The sequence below is a fragment of the Carex rostrata genome, chromosome 33 (assembly GCF_964058835.1).
Source record: "Carex rostrata chromosome 33, lpCarRost1.2, whole genome shotgun sequence".
Taxonomy (NCBI): domain Eukaryota; kingdom Viridiplantae; phylum Streptophyta; class Magnoliopsida; order Poales; family Cyperaceae; genus Carex; species Carex rostrata.
In genome coordinates this window covers 891100-908048 of record NC_135950.1, presented here as the reverse complement: position 1 = coordinate 908048, position 16949 = coordinate 891100, and the positions used below count along the sequence as shown (strand labels likewise).

Below are 16949 nucleotides of genomic sequence, written 5' to 3'. Positions count from 1 at the left end.
CAAAGTGCTTATGTGTTAAGAAAAAAATAAGCACAATGTCATATTGTAATAATAGAACTAAGTTTAATTATGCTTATTTGGTAAGTTTAATGAGTTAAATAAATTATTTTTAATAAATTATAATATGTATACATAAATTAAATAAAAACGTTAAATTGTCCGCATAATTCTGATTAATCGTTTGATGGTATCCCATCCGTTCGACGACCGCATACCATTATTTACAACACTGTGGTTACAACAGTGTGCTTCTAATGTCAGCTTTGCGCTATTAACACAACTCTCAGAGAGATTTTAATAAAGAAGATTTGACTTCATGCAGCGCATCAATCATATTCAGTGTTGTTTTGATTACATTGTTCGTGTGTTGCATAAAATCAAAACTGCTTGGTTAATATCTTTACCTCGTCCGGGTTTCAAGGACCAAGGTCTAAGGAGCCGAAATTTTTATTCATAGAAAAACAAAAAAATAATATTAAAAATAAGAACTATTTTATGAAAATTTTAAAAACAGGAAAGCAAAAATGGGCCATGGCGTCTCGCATCCCAACCCCGTGAAAATTTTTTTTTTTTCTAAAGTGAGACGCCATGAGGCAACCCAATTCAGAAAAAAAAAAAAGACGCCATAGGAAAATTCAATCCAAAAAACAAAAAAAAAAAAGAAAAGAAATAAGTCCCCAAGACTGAAGAGGCAAGATTTTTTCATTTTCTGGGTTGGGTTGTCCCATTGGGTCCCATTTATTTATTTATTTTTATCTTTTCTGGGTTGAATTGTACCATGGTGTTCCATTTTTTTTAAAATTTTTTTTTCAATTTTCTAGATTGGGTTGTCCCATGACATCCCACTTACGAATTTTTTTTTTAATTTTTTTTCACGGTCTTGAGTGTGCCATGGTCCCCTACTGCGTTCTCATTTTTCAAATTCTCACACAACATTTCTTATTTTTAATATTTTTATTTTATATTTTGCTATGTATAAAAATTACGGCCATTTTTATTAAAAATTGCGGAGAAAAGTTCAAAATTTCGGTCTATCTATGACATCCAAAAATCTAGATATTTTTTCTATTTACCTTCATTATTGAATAATAATTCTATAAATAAAAAAATCTCCTCCTGGCGATAATATGACCCACAAAAAAACTTTATTCCGATATTTAATTAGTTTAGTGCCACAATAGGTAAAGAAACTAGAACAGAGATTATATAAACCTTGGAGAAAGATTATCGTATATGAGGCTTGGCGGAAATGGGAGCATCGGAGGATCCATTATACGGAATGGTAACAGGAGAGCCAAAATATTTTTGTTTGGATCCGGACCGTTGATCAGAGTCTACATGATTATTAAAGGGGACTGAATTGACTCGGATTTGAATTGGACGGTCCGGATCTTGAAAGAATATGGACTAAGCTAGGAAGTAGAAAGAATTAACAATAGATTTCGGCTAAGTGTTACCAGGCCTACACATTTTGAGATTAAATTAGTTGGGTGTCTAGTCAGTGCTAAATCAAGTAACAAGTAAACTTTTAGAAAAATACAGTTTGGGAAATATAATTTTAAAATTTGTGGAATTTACTTTAAACGACAAATTCAAATTATTGGAACCGACATACATTCCGAGTTATGCGTGTAAATGCAAAATTTTAAAATTTTAAAATTTATTTATTACAAAATCAAGCGGTCAAAATTGAAAGAAAAGAAAAGAAAATATAAATCTTCGTTCATAAATAATCCACTTATGACTTAACCATCACACAAAACTATGCACGTAACACAAAATTTGTTGGTGTTGTACAACATTTACGCCATGAGACAAATTATTTTTGTATTTATGTATTACCAAAATTTATTGAGCATATTCAAAATAGTAACGGTAACAAATAATATGAAGATGACAAATTTGTAGTGTTACACAATTAATAAGATTTTTTGGTCACCAGAGGTTATTTTGCCTCCGACTTGTCAATGACATTAATTGTATCACGAGTATGAATTATGTTTAAAAAAAAATTAATTGTCTTCGGCTTATTCGCAAATTATGTTCAAGATATTCCGACAAATAAATCCTTTAATCTTCATATTTGTTCGGATTTTTTTAATATAATTCGAGCATGTTTGTCGTGCAATTCACGGACAAGTTGGGATGGAGTATCTCTATAAATGAATAATGACACGTGCCATAGAATTAAAAAATTATATATTAGAACTCAACGTTGATCCAAGTTACAATCTTGCGGCCGACTTCTGCCATTTATTATAATGTTTCAAAGATCTATTAATTAAATATTATAAGAGTGAATCTATGGTACTATGTATATTACAATTTGTTATCGTGCTACGGTTCTATATTCGAGTTTTCAAATCCTAACGGTCGATCCGAACCGTTCATCTTGTTCTCCATATTAATATGTGTTTGGAGACCAAATTTTACATTTTTTGAATTTTTTTTACTATTTTTTTAGATTTATTGAAAATTACTGTTTTTGGATGGTTCAGAATTTTCAGATCAAGTGATTTTCTAAATATCTAAAAAAATAGTAAATTTTTTTCAAAAAATGTAAAATTTGGTCTCCAAACACATATTAATATGGAGAACAAGATGAACGGTTCAAATCGACCGTTAGAATTTAAAAACTCAAATATAAAGCCGTAGCACAGTAACAACCCGTGATATGCATAGTACCATAGACTCACTCGTATTATAAACTTTTTAAAATTAGCCCAAAGACAAATGGTTCAAAAGTTGTGATAAATCATACTTTTTGACATTTTCAGACTTATTAAAAAGTTGACCTACAGCTTTAATGAAATGGTGCTTTAAAGCTATCAAAATTACCGAATTTTTTACTAATAGAAATAAAATAAAATAAATATCGAAAAAGGGGTTACTTTTGAATATTTGCGAAAAGTAGGTAGATCGGGTTGTCACAACCCGTCCCACCGGACGGGTCTAATTAACCCGTCCGTTAATTTGTGATTACACCAACCTAATCAACCTTCACGGAAATTTAAAAAAAAAAAACAAAAAGCCGGACGGGTTAAGGCGTCCCGTCCCGACCGAAAAAAAATAAAAAATAAATCCTGGACGGGTTAAGAGGTCCCGTCCCGGATCATCAAAAAAAAAAAAAAAAAAGAATAACCGGACGGGTTAAGTAACCCCGTCCAGGATATGATATTATATTAGGATTAAATATTATAATATAATATAATATTATGTTGTATATTATGTTGTATATTATAATATAATATAATATAATTAGGATTAAATCTTATAATATAATATAATATTATGTTGTAAATCCGGACGGGTTAAATATTATATTATATTATATTATATTAGGATTTTATATATATTATATTATTTTTTGTTTTTTATATTATATTATATTATATTATGATTTTATATATATTATATTTTTTTATTTTTTATACTATATTATTATATTAATATACTTATATATATATATTATATTATGAATAGAACTAGTTTAGTTGTGCTTAAGCTTACCAAAGTGTTTGGTGGGCTTAACTTCAAAATCCATCAAATCGGTTTCAAATGACGAATTCGAACCGTTGAAATCCGCCTATCTTATGAGTGATGCATCTACATGTGAAAATTTTAAACGTTCGAATTAATTTAGTATAAAGTCAAGCGGTAAAAAAACGTTCAAAAAATAAATGCACTAAAATTAATTTATTAACCTTTTAATTTTGACCGATTGACTTTATACTAAATTAATTCAAATGTTTACAATTTTCACATGTAGACGCATCACTCGCAAGATAGGCATGTTCTAACGGTTTGGATTCGTCATTTGAAACCGATTTAATAAGTTTTGGAGTAAAGCTCACCAAACACTTTGGTGAGCTTAATCACAACAAAACTAGTTCTATTCATAATATAATATATATATAAGTATATTAATATAATAATATAGTATAAAAACAAAAAATATAATATAATATAAAAAACAAAAAATGATATAATATATATAAAATCCTAATATAATATAATATAATATTTAACCCGTCCGGATTTACAACATAATATTATATTATATTATATTATAAGATTTAATCCTAATTATATTATAATATACAACATAATATTATATTATAATATTTAATCCTAATATAATATCATATCCTGGACGGGGTTACTTAACCCGTCCGGTTATTCTTTTTTCTTTTTTTGATCCGGGACGGGACCTCTTAACCCGTCCAGGATTTATTTATTTATTTTTTATTTTTCGGTCGGGACGGGACGCCTTAACCCGTCCGGCTTTTTGTTTTTTTTTTTTAATTTCCGTGAAGGTTGATTAGGTTGGTGTACTCACAGATTAACGGACGGGTTAATTAGACCCGTCCGGTGGGATGGGTTGTGACAACCTGATATACCTACTTTTCGCAAATATTCAAAAGTAACCCCGTTTTTCGATATTTTTTTATTTTATTTCTATTAATAAAAAATTCGGATCAAAATTACTCTGAAAATTAATGTTTATTTGATACTATGATTATATTTTAAGTCCAATAATTAAACCATCGAAAACTTAGAAGCTAAAGAAATAAAGACGATGAACTCTTAAGTCTTGTTAGGGCAATAAAATAAAAATTAGGCTGGAGGAGCAAATTAAAGTTATTTATTCATAATATTAATAGAATGTCTATATATATCATGCATAAAAATTCGGTAGCTATAGAGGAACAAATTAAAGTTAAGTGATTAATTTGTGACAAAGAATAAAGTTCTTGTCTTTCGGCAAAATTCATCCAATACGATATACAAAATTAAAACTCAATTCTCGCATTAAAAGTGAGTTGAAAAAAAAAAAATTAATCCTTATCTTTTGCTAAAACAAAGTATTGGAGTAAATGTATGGTACTATGCATAGCACGATTTGGTCCGTAATATGGATTAATATTTTTATAAAATATTTAACGGTTGATCTGAACCATTCAATATGATTTCCATATGAATATGTACTTACAAACCAAATTTTATATTTTTTGAAATTTTTTGAAATTTTTTTACTATTTTCATTTTTTAAAAATAGATAGAAAATCGTTATTTTTTGAATGGTCCGGAATTTTTAGATCAAGTGATTTTCTACCTATCTTCAAAAATAGTAAAAAAAAATTCTTATCCTGCCCAATTCCCGAAATTACATATCGGGATAACGGGTTATAGATAAAAAATAAAAAAAAATAAAAAAAGATCGTGGAATAACAAGGAGAATACCCAGAAAATAGCAGAATGCTCAGAATCAGCAGGTAGTATCTTGACTTTATGCTATATGCAAGAGGCAACACAAATAATCTTTCTAATGAGAAAGATAAAAGAAGGCTCTATTTTATGTTCTTTTTGTGTCAAGAATCAACCTCTGGAACTGTTGCTTTACCTATCACAATCTGCACTGGTCACTGCTCTTATGTTTTACTGGCCCAAGTGCAATGTCAGGAAAAATAAAAGCCAGAGAAAGTATTGCCTACAGCTTGCCATTTATTTCAGTTCGAATGCACGAGAACTGCAATTGAAAGATTACTCAAAAAACAAGATAGCTGTTTGACCTTTCTTCCTTGTCCATTAAGACTTGATAACAGAATATTTGCTCAAACAAAATATAAATATATTGCTAACCCTTACCCATCAGACTTCACAAAACTCATACAAATGCCCCCTGTTCAGTAAACTACAACGACACTGAAAGATTGTACCAGAAAGATATCACAAATTAATCACTAAGATAAGATTGCAAGACTAAAGCACGATATTATTCCATACCAGAAAAGTTACAACAGCATTCTTGACCGACCATCAAGTAATGTCAAACCATCAAACACCAACTACCATAACAAAAAAGAAAAAAGAAAAACTACTATACATGAAATATATCACATAGACATGAACAGCAACAGACCAAATGACATTAGCTTAATCGACTTCCTCTATCTTGGGACCAGCACCACCACTGGTACCGCCTGAGGCCGGAGCATCCTCATCCATGGCTGTGCCAGGTGCACCACCCTGATACATCTTAGCAATAATCGGATTGCAGATGCTTTCGAGCTCCTTCATCTTGTCTTCAAACTCCTCTGCCTCAGCCAACTGGTTGCCATCGAGCCAGCTGATGGCCTGGTCAATTGCTTCTTCAATTTTCTTTTTATCATCAGCTGGTAGCTTTGAAGATATCTTGTCATCTTTGATTGTGTTCCTCATGTTGTAAGCATAATTTTCTAGAGCATTCTTTGCCTCAACCTTTTTCTTCACCTCTTCATCTTCTGCCTTGTACTTCTCCGCCTCTTGAACCATCTTCTCTATCTCCTCCTTGCTGAGTCTACCCTTATCATTGGTGATTGTGATCTTGTTCTTCTGACCGGTGGTCTTATCCTCCGCCGATACATTCAAAATACCATTGGCATCAATGTCGAAGCAAACATTGATTTGGGGCACACCTCTCGCTGCCGGAGGTATGCCAGACAGCTCGAACTTGCCAAGAAGGTTGTTGTCCTTGGTGCGGGCCCTTTCACCTTCATACACCTGGATCAGCACACCAGGCTGGTTGTCTGAGTAGGTGGAGAATACCTGCTCCTTTTTGGTGGGAATGGTGGTGTTCCGAGGAATCAAAACAGTCATGACACCACCAGCTGTCTCAAGACCAAGAGACAATGGGGTGACATCGAGCAGCAGCAAGTCCTGGACTTTCTCGTTACCTTCACCGCTCAAAATGGCAGCCTGAACAGCAGCACCATATGCCACAGCCTCATCAGGGTTGATGCTCTTGCATAGCTCCTTGCCGTTGAAGAAATCTTGAAGAAGCTGTTGCACTTTTGGGATCCTAGTGGACCCACCCACGAGTACCACATCATCAACACTGCTCTTATCCATCTTGGCATCTCTCAAACACTTCTCAACTGGCTCCATGCACTTCCTGAAGAGATCCATGTTGAGTTCCTCAAACCTTGCTCGCGTGATTGTAGAATAGAAATCAATCCCCTCGTACAAAGAATCGATCTCAATAGTGGTCTGGGCTGTGGAAGAAAGGGTTCTCTTAGCTCTCTCACAAGCTGTTCTGAGACGCCTGAGAGCTCTGGGATTACCAGTAATATCCTTCTTGTGTTTGCGCTTGAACTCCTGCACAAAGTGGTTCACCATTCTGTTGTCAAAGTCTTCACCACCTAGGTGAGTATCACCGGCCGTTGCCTTCACTTCAAAAATTCCCTCCTCTATAGTGAGCAACGACACATCAAAGGTTCCCCCACCGAGGTCGAAAATCAGAACATGTTTCTCTCCTAAGCTGGCAGCTTTCTTGTCAAGGCCATATGCAATGGCAGCTGCAGTCGGCTCATTTATAATACGCAGGACATTGAGGCCAGCAATTACACCAGCATCTTTTGTAGCTTGGCGTTGAGAATCATTGAAGTAGGCAGGAACCGTCACGACTGCATTTTTTATAGTGGAGCCAAGATAGGCCTCGGCAATCTCCTTCATTTTGATAAGGACCATAGAGGAAATCTCTTCAGCTGAAAACTGCTTATCTTCACCTTTGTATTGGACCACGATCATGGGCTTATCCGCTGGACCGGGAATCACCCTGAACGGCCAGTGCCTCATGTCGCTCTGGACTGACGGGTCAGAGAATCGACGCCCTATCAAACGCTTCGCATCTGCAATTTTTACAAAACAGAACATCAGGTAAGTTAGAATGTCTTCGTAAACACAGTGAATTACTAACCAATCAAGTACAAAACAAGTACCACAGCTCTCAAATTAGACTTTAGAAAATATTTTTGAGACTGCATGTTCACATAAATCCCAAGTGTTTCTCAATATTACCAGTAAGGTTCATCTCTAATTTAAAATCTTTAGAAAATATTTTTGAGACTTGCATGTTCAAGTGATTGGTACAAAACCATTATTTCCCCAAAATAAGGGAGGTTCATCTCTAATTTAAAATCTTTGCAGATAATTAGGTAATTGCCCCCATTAAAATCTATCCGGAAAACATTATTGCAACAATTTATTAAACACTTAATTACGACAAACATGAGTTTAGAAGAGAGACAAGATTTTGATTATTAAACTTGCCGAAAACATTCTGTTCATAGACTACCCAAGTACAACAATTTAAATTACCGTATTAATTTTTATCATGCCATAAATTCTGTATTGATATCATACAAAATCAATTGGCTGTTTACTAAACTAGATTTGATTCAAGATTGCTTCTTTGACGTTCTGGGAACCAAGTGATTGGTACAAAACCATTATTTCCCTAAAATAAGTGAGGTTTATCTCTAATTTCACATCTTTGCAGAAAAAGAGAACTGTAGAAAAGAAACAAGATTTTGAAAATTGAACTTACCGAAAACAGTGTTGGTAGGGTTCATGGCGACCTGATTCTTGGCTGCATCTCCGATCAGCCTCTCCGTGTCTGTAAAGGCGACATATGACGGAGTCGTACGGTTCCCTTGATCATTCGCGATGATTTCGACCCGATCATGTTGCCACACACCAACGCACGAATAAGTGGTACCGAGATCAATTCCGATCGCCGGACCTTCTCCCTTTCCCGCCATTATCGATCAAAACTAACAACTATCGATGAAATTTCTTGTATTAGTAACAATGAGAGAGGTTTTTGAGAGCACTTAGTGAAGCTTTTCTTTTTTCAAATCTGACGACGGGAGATGGGTATCGACAGTGTTTTATAATGGGCTTATTTCTCAATTCGAGAAAGTTCGAAATAGCGAGATCTGAACCGTTCAATGGAAAGAATCGACGGTAGGAGATGGTTCGCGGGAGATCTAACAAGTTCTAGAACTGCTGACGCGTCAGGTTCGAACAAGCTCGAGACCTATCTACTGTGACACAATGCAATTCTTATCACCTAAGGTAATAGAATATTTCTTTATGGATCTGGATCGTTCAATCAGAATCTGCATGACTATTAAAGTAATCTGACAGGTGTGATTCAAAAATAAATATTCTGTTACCTCAGGGGAGAAGAATTCCACTTGACGGAATTTTTTTATTTATAGAATTTATTATTAAGTAATATATAAAAATAGAAAAATTACCATCGTTTTTTTTTTACTATAAGATGAATCTGAAAATTTAAAACTTCATGCCTACGGGCTTTAAACAATAAAATTTAACACTTAAAACCAAATTGGTTCTCATATTCTAAGTATTTTTTATATTACAGAAAATATTTTGGTATTCTTTCTGTTCAGAAATAATTTCAACTACTCTTTCTATTTTAAAAAGTTTCATCTATTATTTCAGAAAAAAAAATCTCAAGACATTTTTAATTCAAAAAAAAAAATCGATTCCAAAATTTAAATCCAAACTTTTTTTTTGGGATCCGTTTATAACATTCAAAATGAAAATATTTTTTTGTTTGTAATTATTATTCAGTAATAATGTAATTATTATGCAATAATAATTTTCATAAATAAATAATTCCCGATTCTGACCGTCCATTAGTTAATTTCATTTTAATTTGTGTGCCATGTACAAAATTTAAACATGGGGTTGTGTTTTTCCAAAATTAGAGATATAGAACTTATTATTAACCGATTGTCAATTGAAACATGTACGCCTTGAAAGAAATCACTTACATGTTGAATGGATATCAAAAATAATAATTATATGTACATTGAATTTGATCTACTGGATTAGTTTTAAATGGCAAATTCAGACTGTTGAAACCGATATACTTCACAAATGATGTGCATACATATAAAATTTTGAAATTTTCGAAAACATTTAGTACAAAATCAAGCGGTCAAAAATTATGAAAAATGAATTCATATAGAGATAGAATCATTGGCTAAAATAGAATATGTAACAAACAAAATTATAAAATGTCTACTTTATATAACCCCATATTTCGAATCATTTCTGTTATTATCAGATAACAGAGAACACATTTTTTTTTCCCAGAATATATATTCAAAAAACAAAGAGATGCACTTCATTTAAAAATAATTAATATCTTATTTTAAAGATCTATAATCTATTATCTGACCACTGTTATTTAGAATATAATCTAACAGTTACAACAATACTTTGAGTGAGTCTATGGTACTATGCATATCACAAGTTGGCCTGTAACACCAATCAAAATTTTCATTTTCAAAATCTTAACAGTCAATTTGAACTGTTCAACATAATCTCCATATTAATATGCATTTGCAGACTGAATTTTATATTTTTGAGAACCTGGATTTGCAATACTTGCTTGAATTCAGAGCAGACAAAGCAACTTTTATGTATGTTTTAAGAGTTAAAGCTGGTATGAGACTTGGAATTTGCAATGCTTGGTCTCTCTCTCTCTCTGTAATTGTCATGCCTTAATCCGGTCGAAAACAAAAGTACCAACCATCCTCTTTAACTTAATTATGTTATTTAGGTTTTTTTTTTTTCTTTTTTCTGTAATTAGCAAAAGCATGAAGCTTATAAATTTACTATTTAATTTTAGGAACTTCTAACTTGACACCCCCTCTCTCACTTTGATAGAAGTTTTTAGTGAAAGTATTTGAAATTCAATGTATGCTTAAATCAAACACCAAATCATGTGTACCAGTGACTTTGACAGCAATATCTTGGTGAAATTGCAAGTTTGCTGTGCGAAGAAGGAAGATGAAATGTACCTGGTTAATATATTTTGTTTGTTACAGATACATCACAGCATGTTTTTTTTGAGGAAAACATCACAGCATGTTGAGGCCCCATCTTTCTACCTCAGCTAAGAGGGAATTAAATACTAAGTCTTCAACGGTAACTCTCACTGACACCTGTAGATTATGGTCACTCATCAAGGTTTCATTCGACCAAGGATTACAACTCTTTTTTATGGCTATTGATTCTTAACCAAATATTAACTGTTGACAATCTGAACATCAAGGTTCCATTCATTTTTCACAAAATCCTTGAACTCTATGCAAAACATCGTTTGATCTTTTGAAAGATGTAGAGGCTTGATACAAAATTGGGTAGTGATACGGAAGATGAGTTCGGTAGTGTTCTTTGTGAGGAGTTGGGAAACAGAAGTGACCAATTTGTTGACATTAGGTAGCGGTCAAGTTTAGCCATTGATGGTAGTTCTCGGGTCAAGTTTAGTCCATGTGTAATTTCGGCCATGCATTGGAAAATTCATGAGCTCCAATTCGCTTTACCAGTTCAGTGAATTCCAAAGCAAAACAGGGAGCTCATCAAGGAGGTGCACGCACAGTGGATACAGTCAGCGTACCAGAATCACAGTGGGAACAATGAATTGGGAGAATTACAACAAATGGTTTCATATAGATTTTTTGGCGATGTTATGCTAGAATGAGTTACAAATCTGTATATATTTTGGTGACTGATAGAAAGATATTGTTAATTATTTCTAATTGGAAAACTATTATTTCTAATTGGGATTCAAATTCAAAATATCAATTAACATAGAGTTAGGCTAATATGACACTAGTGTTATATCAAACTAAATAACACCACATCTTAAACCCTTAAATCTGCTTTAAGATTTGTACTATCCGCTTTTACTGTTCAAGCACTTCATTTTGTACGAATCTTAAAACAGATCTAAGGGTTTAAGATGTGGTGTTATTTAGTTTGATATAACACTAGTGTCATATTAGCCTAACTCATTAACATATAAAGGTTTTACAAGTACAATTTTAATATGAATACATGAAAAGTTAAAAAAAAAAATCCAAACGGGAAAAACAAAAGAACACAAAAATTAAATTGAAATTAAATAATGGACTGTCAGAATCGGAAATTATTTATCTATGGAAATTATTATTAATAAATAATAATTGGAAACAAAAAATTACTTTCATTTTTTAATGTTATAAACGGATCCCAAATTTTTTTTTGATTTATATATATATTTTTTTCGGATTCAAAGTGTTTTTTTTTTAAATGATGGATGATTTTTTTTTGAAACCGAAAGTGTGTTGAGATTTTTTCTGAAATAATAGCTGAAACTTTTAAAAAGGAGCTGATTTTTTTTTTCTGAAACAGAAAGAATACTAAAATATTTTCTGTGATATAATAAAACACTTTGAATATGAGCAAAAATTTCGGTTTGAAGTTTTAAATTTTCAGATTCAACATATATCCGAATTTTTTATTAATAGAAAATAAATTAATAAAATATCAAAATAGGGGATCGTTTTTGGGTTTTTTTTTTTGAGAAATAGGTAGAACGGGACCATTTATCCCATCCAGGAGACGGGACTATTTATCCCGTCCGGTTTAATCCCTTAAATGATGGTACAAAAAAAAATGAAAAATCCGGACGGTAAAGTAAGACCCGTCTGAAAGAAAAAAAAAAAAAAACGTTCATGCTGTTTCTGTGAGAAGTGCCAGGATAAACCAGACAAAAAATTTCGTTATGAGCCACTTGTATATTGTTTCTTTTGTGGCATAGAATAAAAACAAAGATCTTTCTCAATTTAAAATATATTTAATCAAATCTGAGTTGAGAATTTGCCGAGATTTTTATATTTACCCCAAAAAATATATTTTTTATTAAAAATAACCACGGTTCAGCGAAATTTTTAAAAATACCCAACCCGTGGAAAAAATCCGGGGCCCAGAAATTTTAATAATTTTTTTTTTTTTTTCTGGAGATTATGCTATTCAGTTTATTTGGAATTTAGATTAGTTTGAATTGTTAAGTTGGAGGTTTGTATGAATTTTATTTATATGAATTGTCAAGTCAGAGTGCTTCTGAATTCAATTTTGCAACTCTGGTTAACATAGTAAAACATTTTCAAAAATCATGAAAATTGACCAATATGCAGTCTTGACATCGTAAAACACGACTGTGAAGTTTCATACAAAATCTCAAAACAGATCGCGAGATATCATATCTCAAAAATTGCCCGAATTGCTGAAGGAGTGTTTTTGAGTCCAACTTTGCATCTCTGGTTAACATAGCAAAGCATCTTCAAAAATCATGAAAATTGACCGACATGCAGTCTTGACATCGTAAAATACGACTGTGAAGTTTAAAAAAAAATCTCAAAACAGATAGCGAGATATCATATCTCAAAAATTGCCCGAATTGCTGAAGGAGTGCTTTTGAGTCCAAATTTGCACATCTGGTTAACATAGCAAAACATCTTCAAAAATCATGAAAATTGACCGACATGCAGTATTAACATCGTAAAATATGACTGTAAAGTTTCACAAAAAATCTCAAAACAGATCACGAGATATCATATCTCAAAAATTGCCCGAACTGTTGAAGGAGTGCTTCTGAGCCCAACTTTGCATATCTGGTTAACATAACAAAGCATTTTCCAAAATCATGAAAATTGACTGACATGCAGTCTTGACATCGTAGAACATGACTGTGAGGTTTCACAAAAAATCCCAAAACAGATCGCGAGATATTATATTTCAAAAATTCTCCGAACTGTTGAAGGAGTTCTTCTGAGCCTAAATCTACACCTCTGGTTAACATAGGTAAACATCTTCAAAAATCATGAAAATTGACCGACATGCAGTCTTGTTCTACGATGTCAAGACTGTATGTCAGTCAATTTTTATGATTTTGGAAGATGCTTTGGTATGTTAACCAGAGGTGCAAAGTTGGGCTCAAAAGCACTCCTTCAGCAATTCGGGCAATTTTTGAGTTATGATATCTCGCTATCTGTTTTGAGATTTTGTATGAAACTTCACAGTCGTGTTCTACGATGTCAAGACTGCATGTCAGTCAATTTTCATGATTTTGGAAGATGCTTTGGTATGTTAACCAGAGGTGCAAAGTTGGGCTCAAAAGCACTCCTTCAGCAATTCGGGCAATTTTTGAGTTATGATATCTCGCGATCTGTTTTGAGATTTTGTATGAAACTTCACAGTCGTGTTCTACGATGTCAAGACTGTATGTCAGTCAATTTTCATGATTTTGGAAGATGCTTTGGTATGTTAACCAGAGGTGCAAAGTTGGGCTCAAAAGCACTCCTTCAGTAATTCGGGCAATTTTTGAGTTATGATATCTCGCGATCTGTTTTGAGATTTTGTATGAAACTTCACAGTCGTGTTCTACGATGTCAAGACTGTATGTCAGTCAATTTTCATGATTTTGGAAGATGTTTTACTATGTTAACCAGAGGTGCAAAATTGAATTCAGAAGCACTCTGACTTAACAATTCATACAAATAAAATTTATACAAACCTCCAACTTAACAATTCAAACTAATCTAAATTCCAAATAAACTGAACAACATAATCTCCAGAAGAAAAAAAAATTATTAAAATTTCCGGGCCGCAGATTTTTTCCACGGGGCGGAATTAAAAATTCCGGGCCGCGGATTTTTTCCACGGGTTGGGTATTTTTAAAAATTTTGTCAAACCGTGGTTATTTTTAATAAAAAATATATTTTTTTGGGTAAATATAAAAATCTCGGGAATTTGAGCATTTGTGTGCACATACAATGATAATCACACAGTCAGGTTCTCTTTCAGTGCGTTTGTTGATACTGCTCCAGCTAACACCTGGATCTTCAGGAGTGGACGTTGTTTTTCAGACAAATCTGGACCATAAAAAACAGTGATATTCAATAAATCTAAAAAAATAGTAAAAAATTTCCAAAAAATGTAAAATTTGGTCTCCAAATACATATTAATATGGAGAACAAGATGAACGGTTCGGATCGACCGTTAGGATTTTGAAAAGTTGAATATTGAGCCGTCGCACGGGAGGCCTCTTAGCTACCCATAGCATATTAGCCAAATCCCGATAATAATCCTTATATGTCGTCGAATACAGAAACCCATCTCTATAAAATGCATGATGAAAGGGCACTTCTCACAAGAACAACATTGACCGTTTTTTTTTCCTCCTCCTCCTCTCGGACGGGTCTTACTTTATTGTCCGGATTTTTCATTTTTTTTGTACCGTAAGTTGTTAAGGGAAGTTAATTAGGAATTAAACCGGACGGGATAAATAGTTCCGTCCCCTGAACGGGATAAATGATCCCGTTCTATCTATTTCTCGAAAAAAACTAAAAACAATCCTCTATTTCGATATTTTATTAATTTATTTTCTATTATTAAAAAATTCGGCAACATATCTATCTTATAGTATTAATTTTGGATGTGAGTTACTGTTCACCTACAGTAATTTTTCAATTTTCATCCGTTGGATTGAAATCTAACGACTAATTGCTTATGTCTCTTTCTATTGACACGTGTTCAAATTCCATCTAAATTTCTCTACGTCTCTCTCCTCTTTTCGTCCTTCTATTGACGCGTGTTTCCCGATACGAAAGCTTCGCTTCTCTTCTTTCATCTAGCTAGCGCCTAGTATATCTAAAAAAAGAAGGTAATTTTTCTATATATATGTATTACATAATAATAAATTCTATAAACAAAATATTTCCGAAATAATCAGACATGGCAATCCCTGGTTGGCTGGCTCTGGTTCTCTCCACTTTAGTGAAATTCTAATCTGTGAGGTAACCGAATATTTCTGTTTGGATTACAGCTGTCCGATTAGAATCCGAGTTATTCTGGTCGCACGGGGTTGCTTTAATAGTCATGTGGATTCTGATTAGGCAGTCCATATCTAAACATAAATATTCTGTTACCTTAGGTGATACGAATTGCACTAAAGCGTCACAGTAGATAGATGGTTCTGGAGCTTGTTCGAACCGAATTTTTTATTAATAGAAATAAAATAAATAAAATATTTAAAAAGAACACTACTGTTGAGTTTTTTGAAAACTAAGTAGACCGGGCCCTGTAAACCCGTCCCACCGGACGGGTCCAATTGACCCGTCCCGGTTAATCGGATTAGCCGTTAACTAACATCACGGAAAAAAAGAAAATTCCCGGACGGGTTTAAGCATCCCGTCCCGAGTCTGTAAAAAAAAAAAAAAAAAAAAAAAAAAAAAAAATTCCGGACGGGTTTAAGCATCCCGTCCCGAGTCTGTAAAAAAAAAAAAAAAAAAAAAAAAATCTGGACGAGTTAAGTAAACCCGTCCAGAATTTGAAATATTATATTTATATTATATTATTATATTATATTATTATATTATTATATTATATTATTATATTATTATATTATATTATTATATTATATTATATTATATTATTATATTATTATATTATATTATTATATTATTATATTATATTATTATATTATATTATTATATTATATTATATTATATTATTATATTCTATTATGATTTTATATCTATTATATTTTTTTGTTTTTTATATTATATTATTATATTATGATTTTAAACATTTGAATTAATTTAGTATAAAGTCAATCGGTCAAGATTAAAAGATTAATAAATTAATTTTAGTGCATTTATTTTTTGAAGGTTTTCTTACCGCTTGACTTTATACTAAATTAATTTGAACGTTTAAAATTTTCACATGTAGATGCATCACTCGCAAGATAGGCAGGTTCTAACGGTTTGGATTCGTCATTTGAAAACGATTTAATAAGTTTTGGCGTTAAGCTCACCAAACACTTTGGTGAACTTAAGCACAACTAAACTAGTTCTATTCATAATATAATATATATATATAAGTATATTAATATAATAATATAATATAAAAAACAAAAAAATATAATATATATAAAATCATAATATAATATAATAATATAATATAATATAATATAATAATATAATATAATATAATATAATATAATATAATAATATAATATAATATAATATAATATAATAATATAATATAATATAATAATATAATATAATATAATATAATAATATAATATAAATATAATATTTCAAATTCTGGACGGGTTTACTTAACCCGTCCAGATTTTTTTTTTTTTTTTTTTTAAACAGACTCCGGACGGGATGCTTAAACCCGTCCGGATTTTTTTTTTTTTTTTTACAGACTCGGGACGGGATGCTTAAACCCGTCCGGGAATTTTTTTTTTTTTTCCC

At 32.1% G+C, this 16949-nt stretch overlaps 2 protein-coding genes across 2 annotated transcripts in view; one reads left to right on the top strand and one right to left on the bottom strand.

Moving 5' to 3' along the window:
* The window catches only part of LOC144548268 (zinc finger protein BRUTUS-like), a 71999-nt gene that overhangs the window by 22364 nt on the left and 32686 nt on the right, over positions 1-16949 (top strand). The window lies entirely within an intron of this gene.
* Positions 5756-8766, bottom strand: LOC144548467 (heat shock cognate 70 kDa protein-like). Its single transcript, XM_078297139.1, has 2 exons — positions 8369-8766; positions 5756-7670 (listed from the first exon to the last, which is right to left on the bottom strand). The coding sequence occupies exons 1-2, from the start codon at positions 8580-8582 to the stop codon at positions 5938-5940; spliced, it is 1947 nt and encodes a 648-aa protein (XP_078153265.1). The 5' UTR covers positions 8583-8766; the 3' UTR covers positions 5756-5937.

Bases quoted from the DNA above. Each gene is read 5' to 3' on its own strand.
- LOC144548467 (XM_078297139.1), bottom strand. From the start codon at position 8,582: ATGGCGGGAAAGGGAGAAGGTCCGGCGATCGGAATTGATCTCGGTACC. The intron at 7,671-8,368 runs GTAAGTTCAATT...TAAAAATTGCAG, and splicing joins CCCTACCAACACTGTTTTCG to ATGCGAAGCGTTTGATAGGG.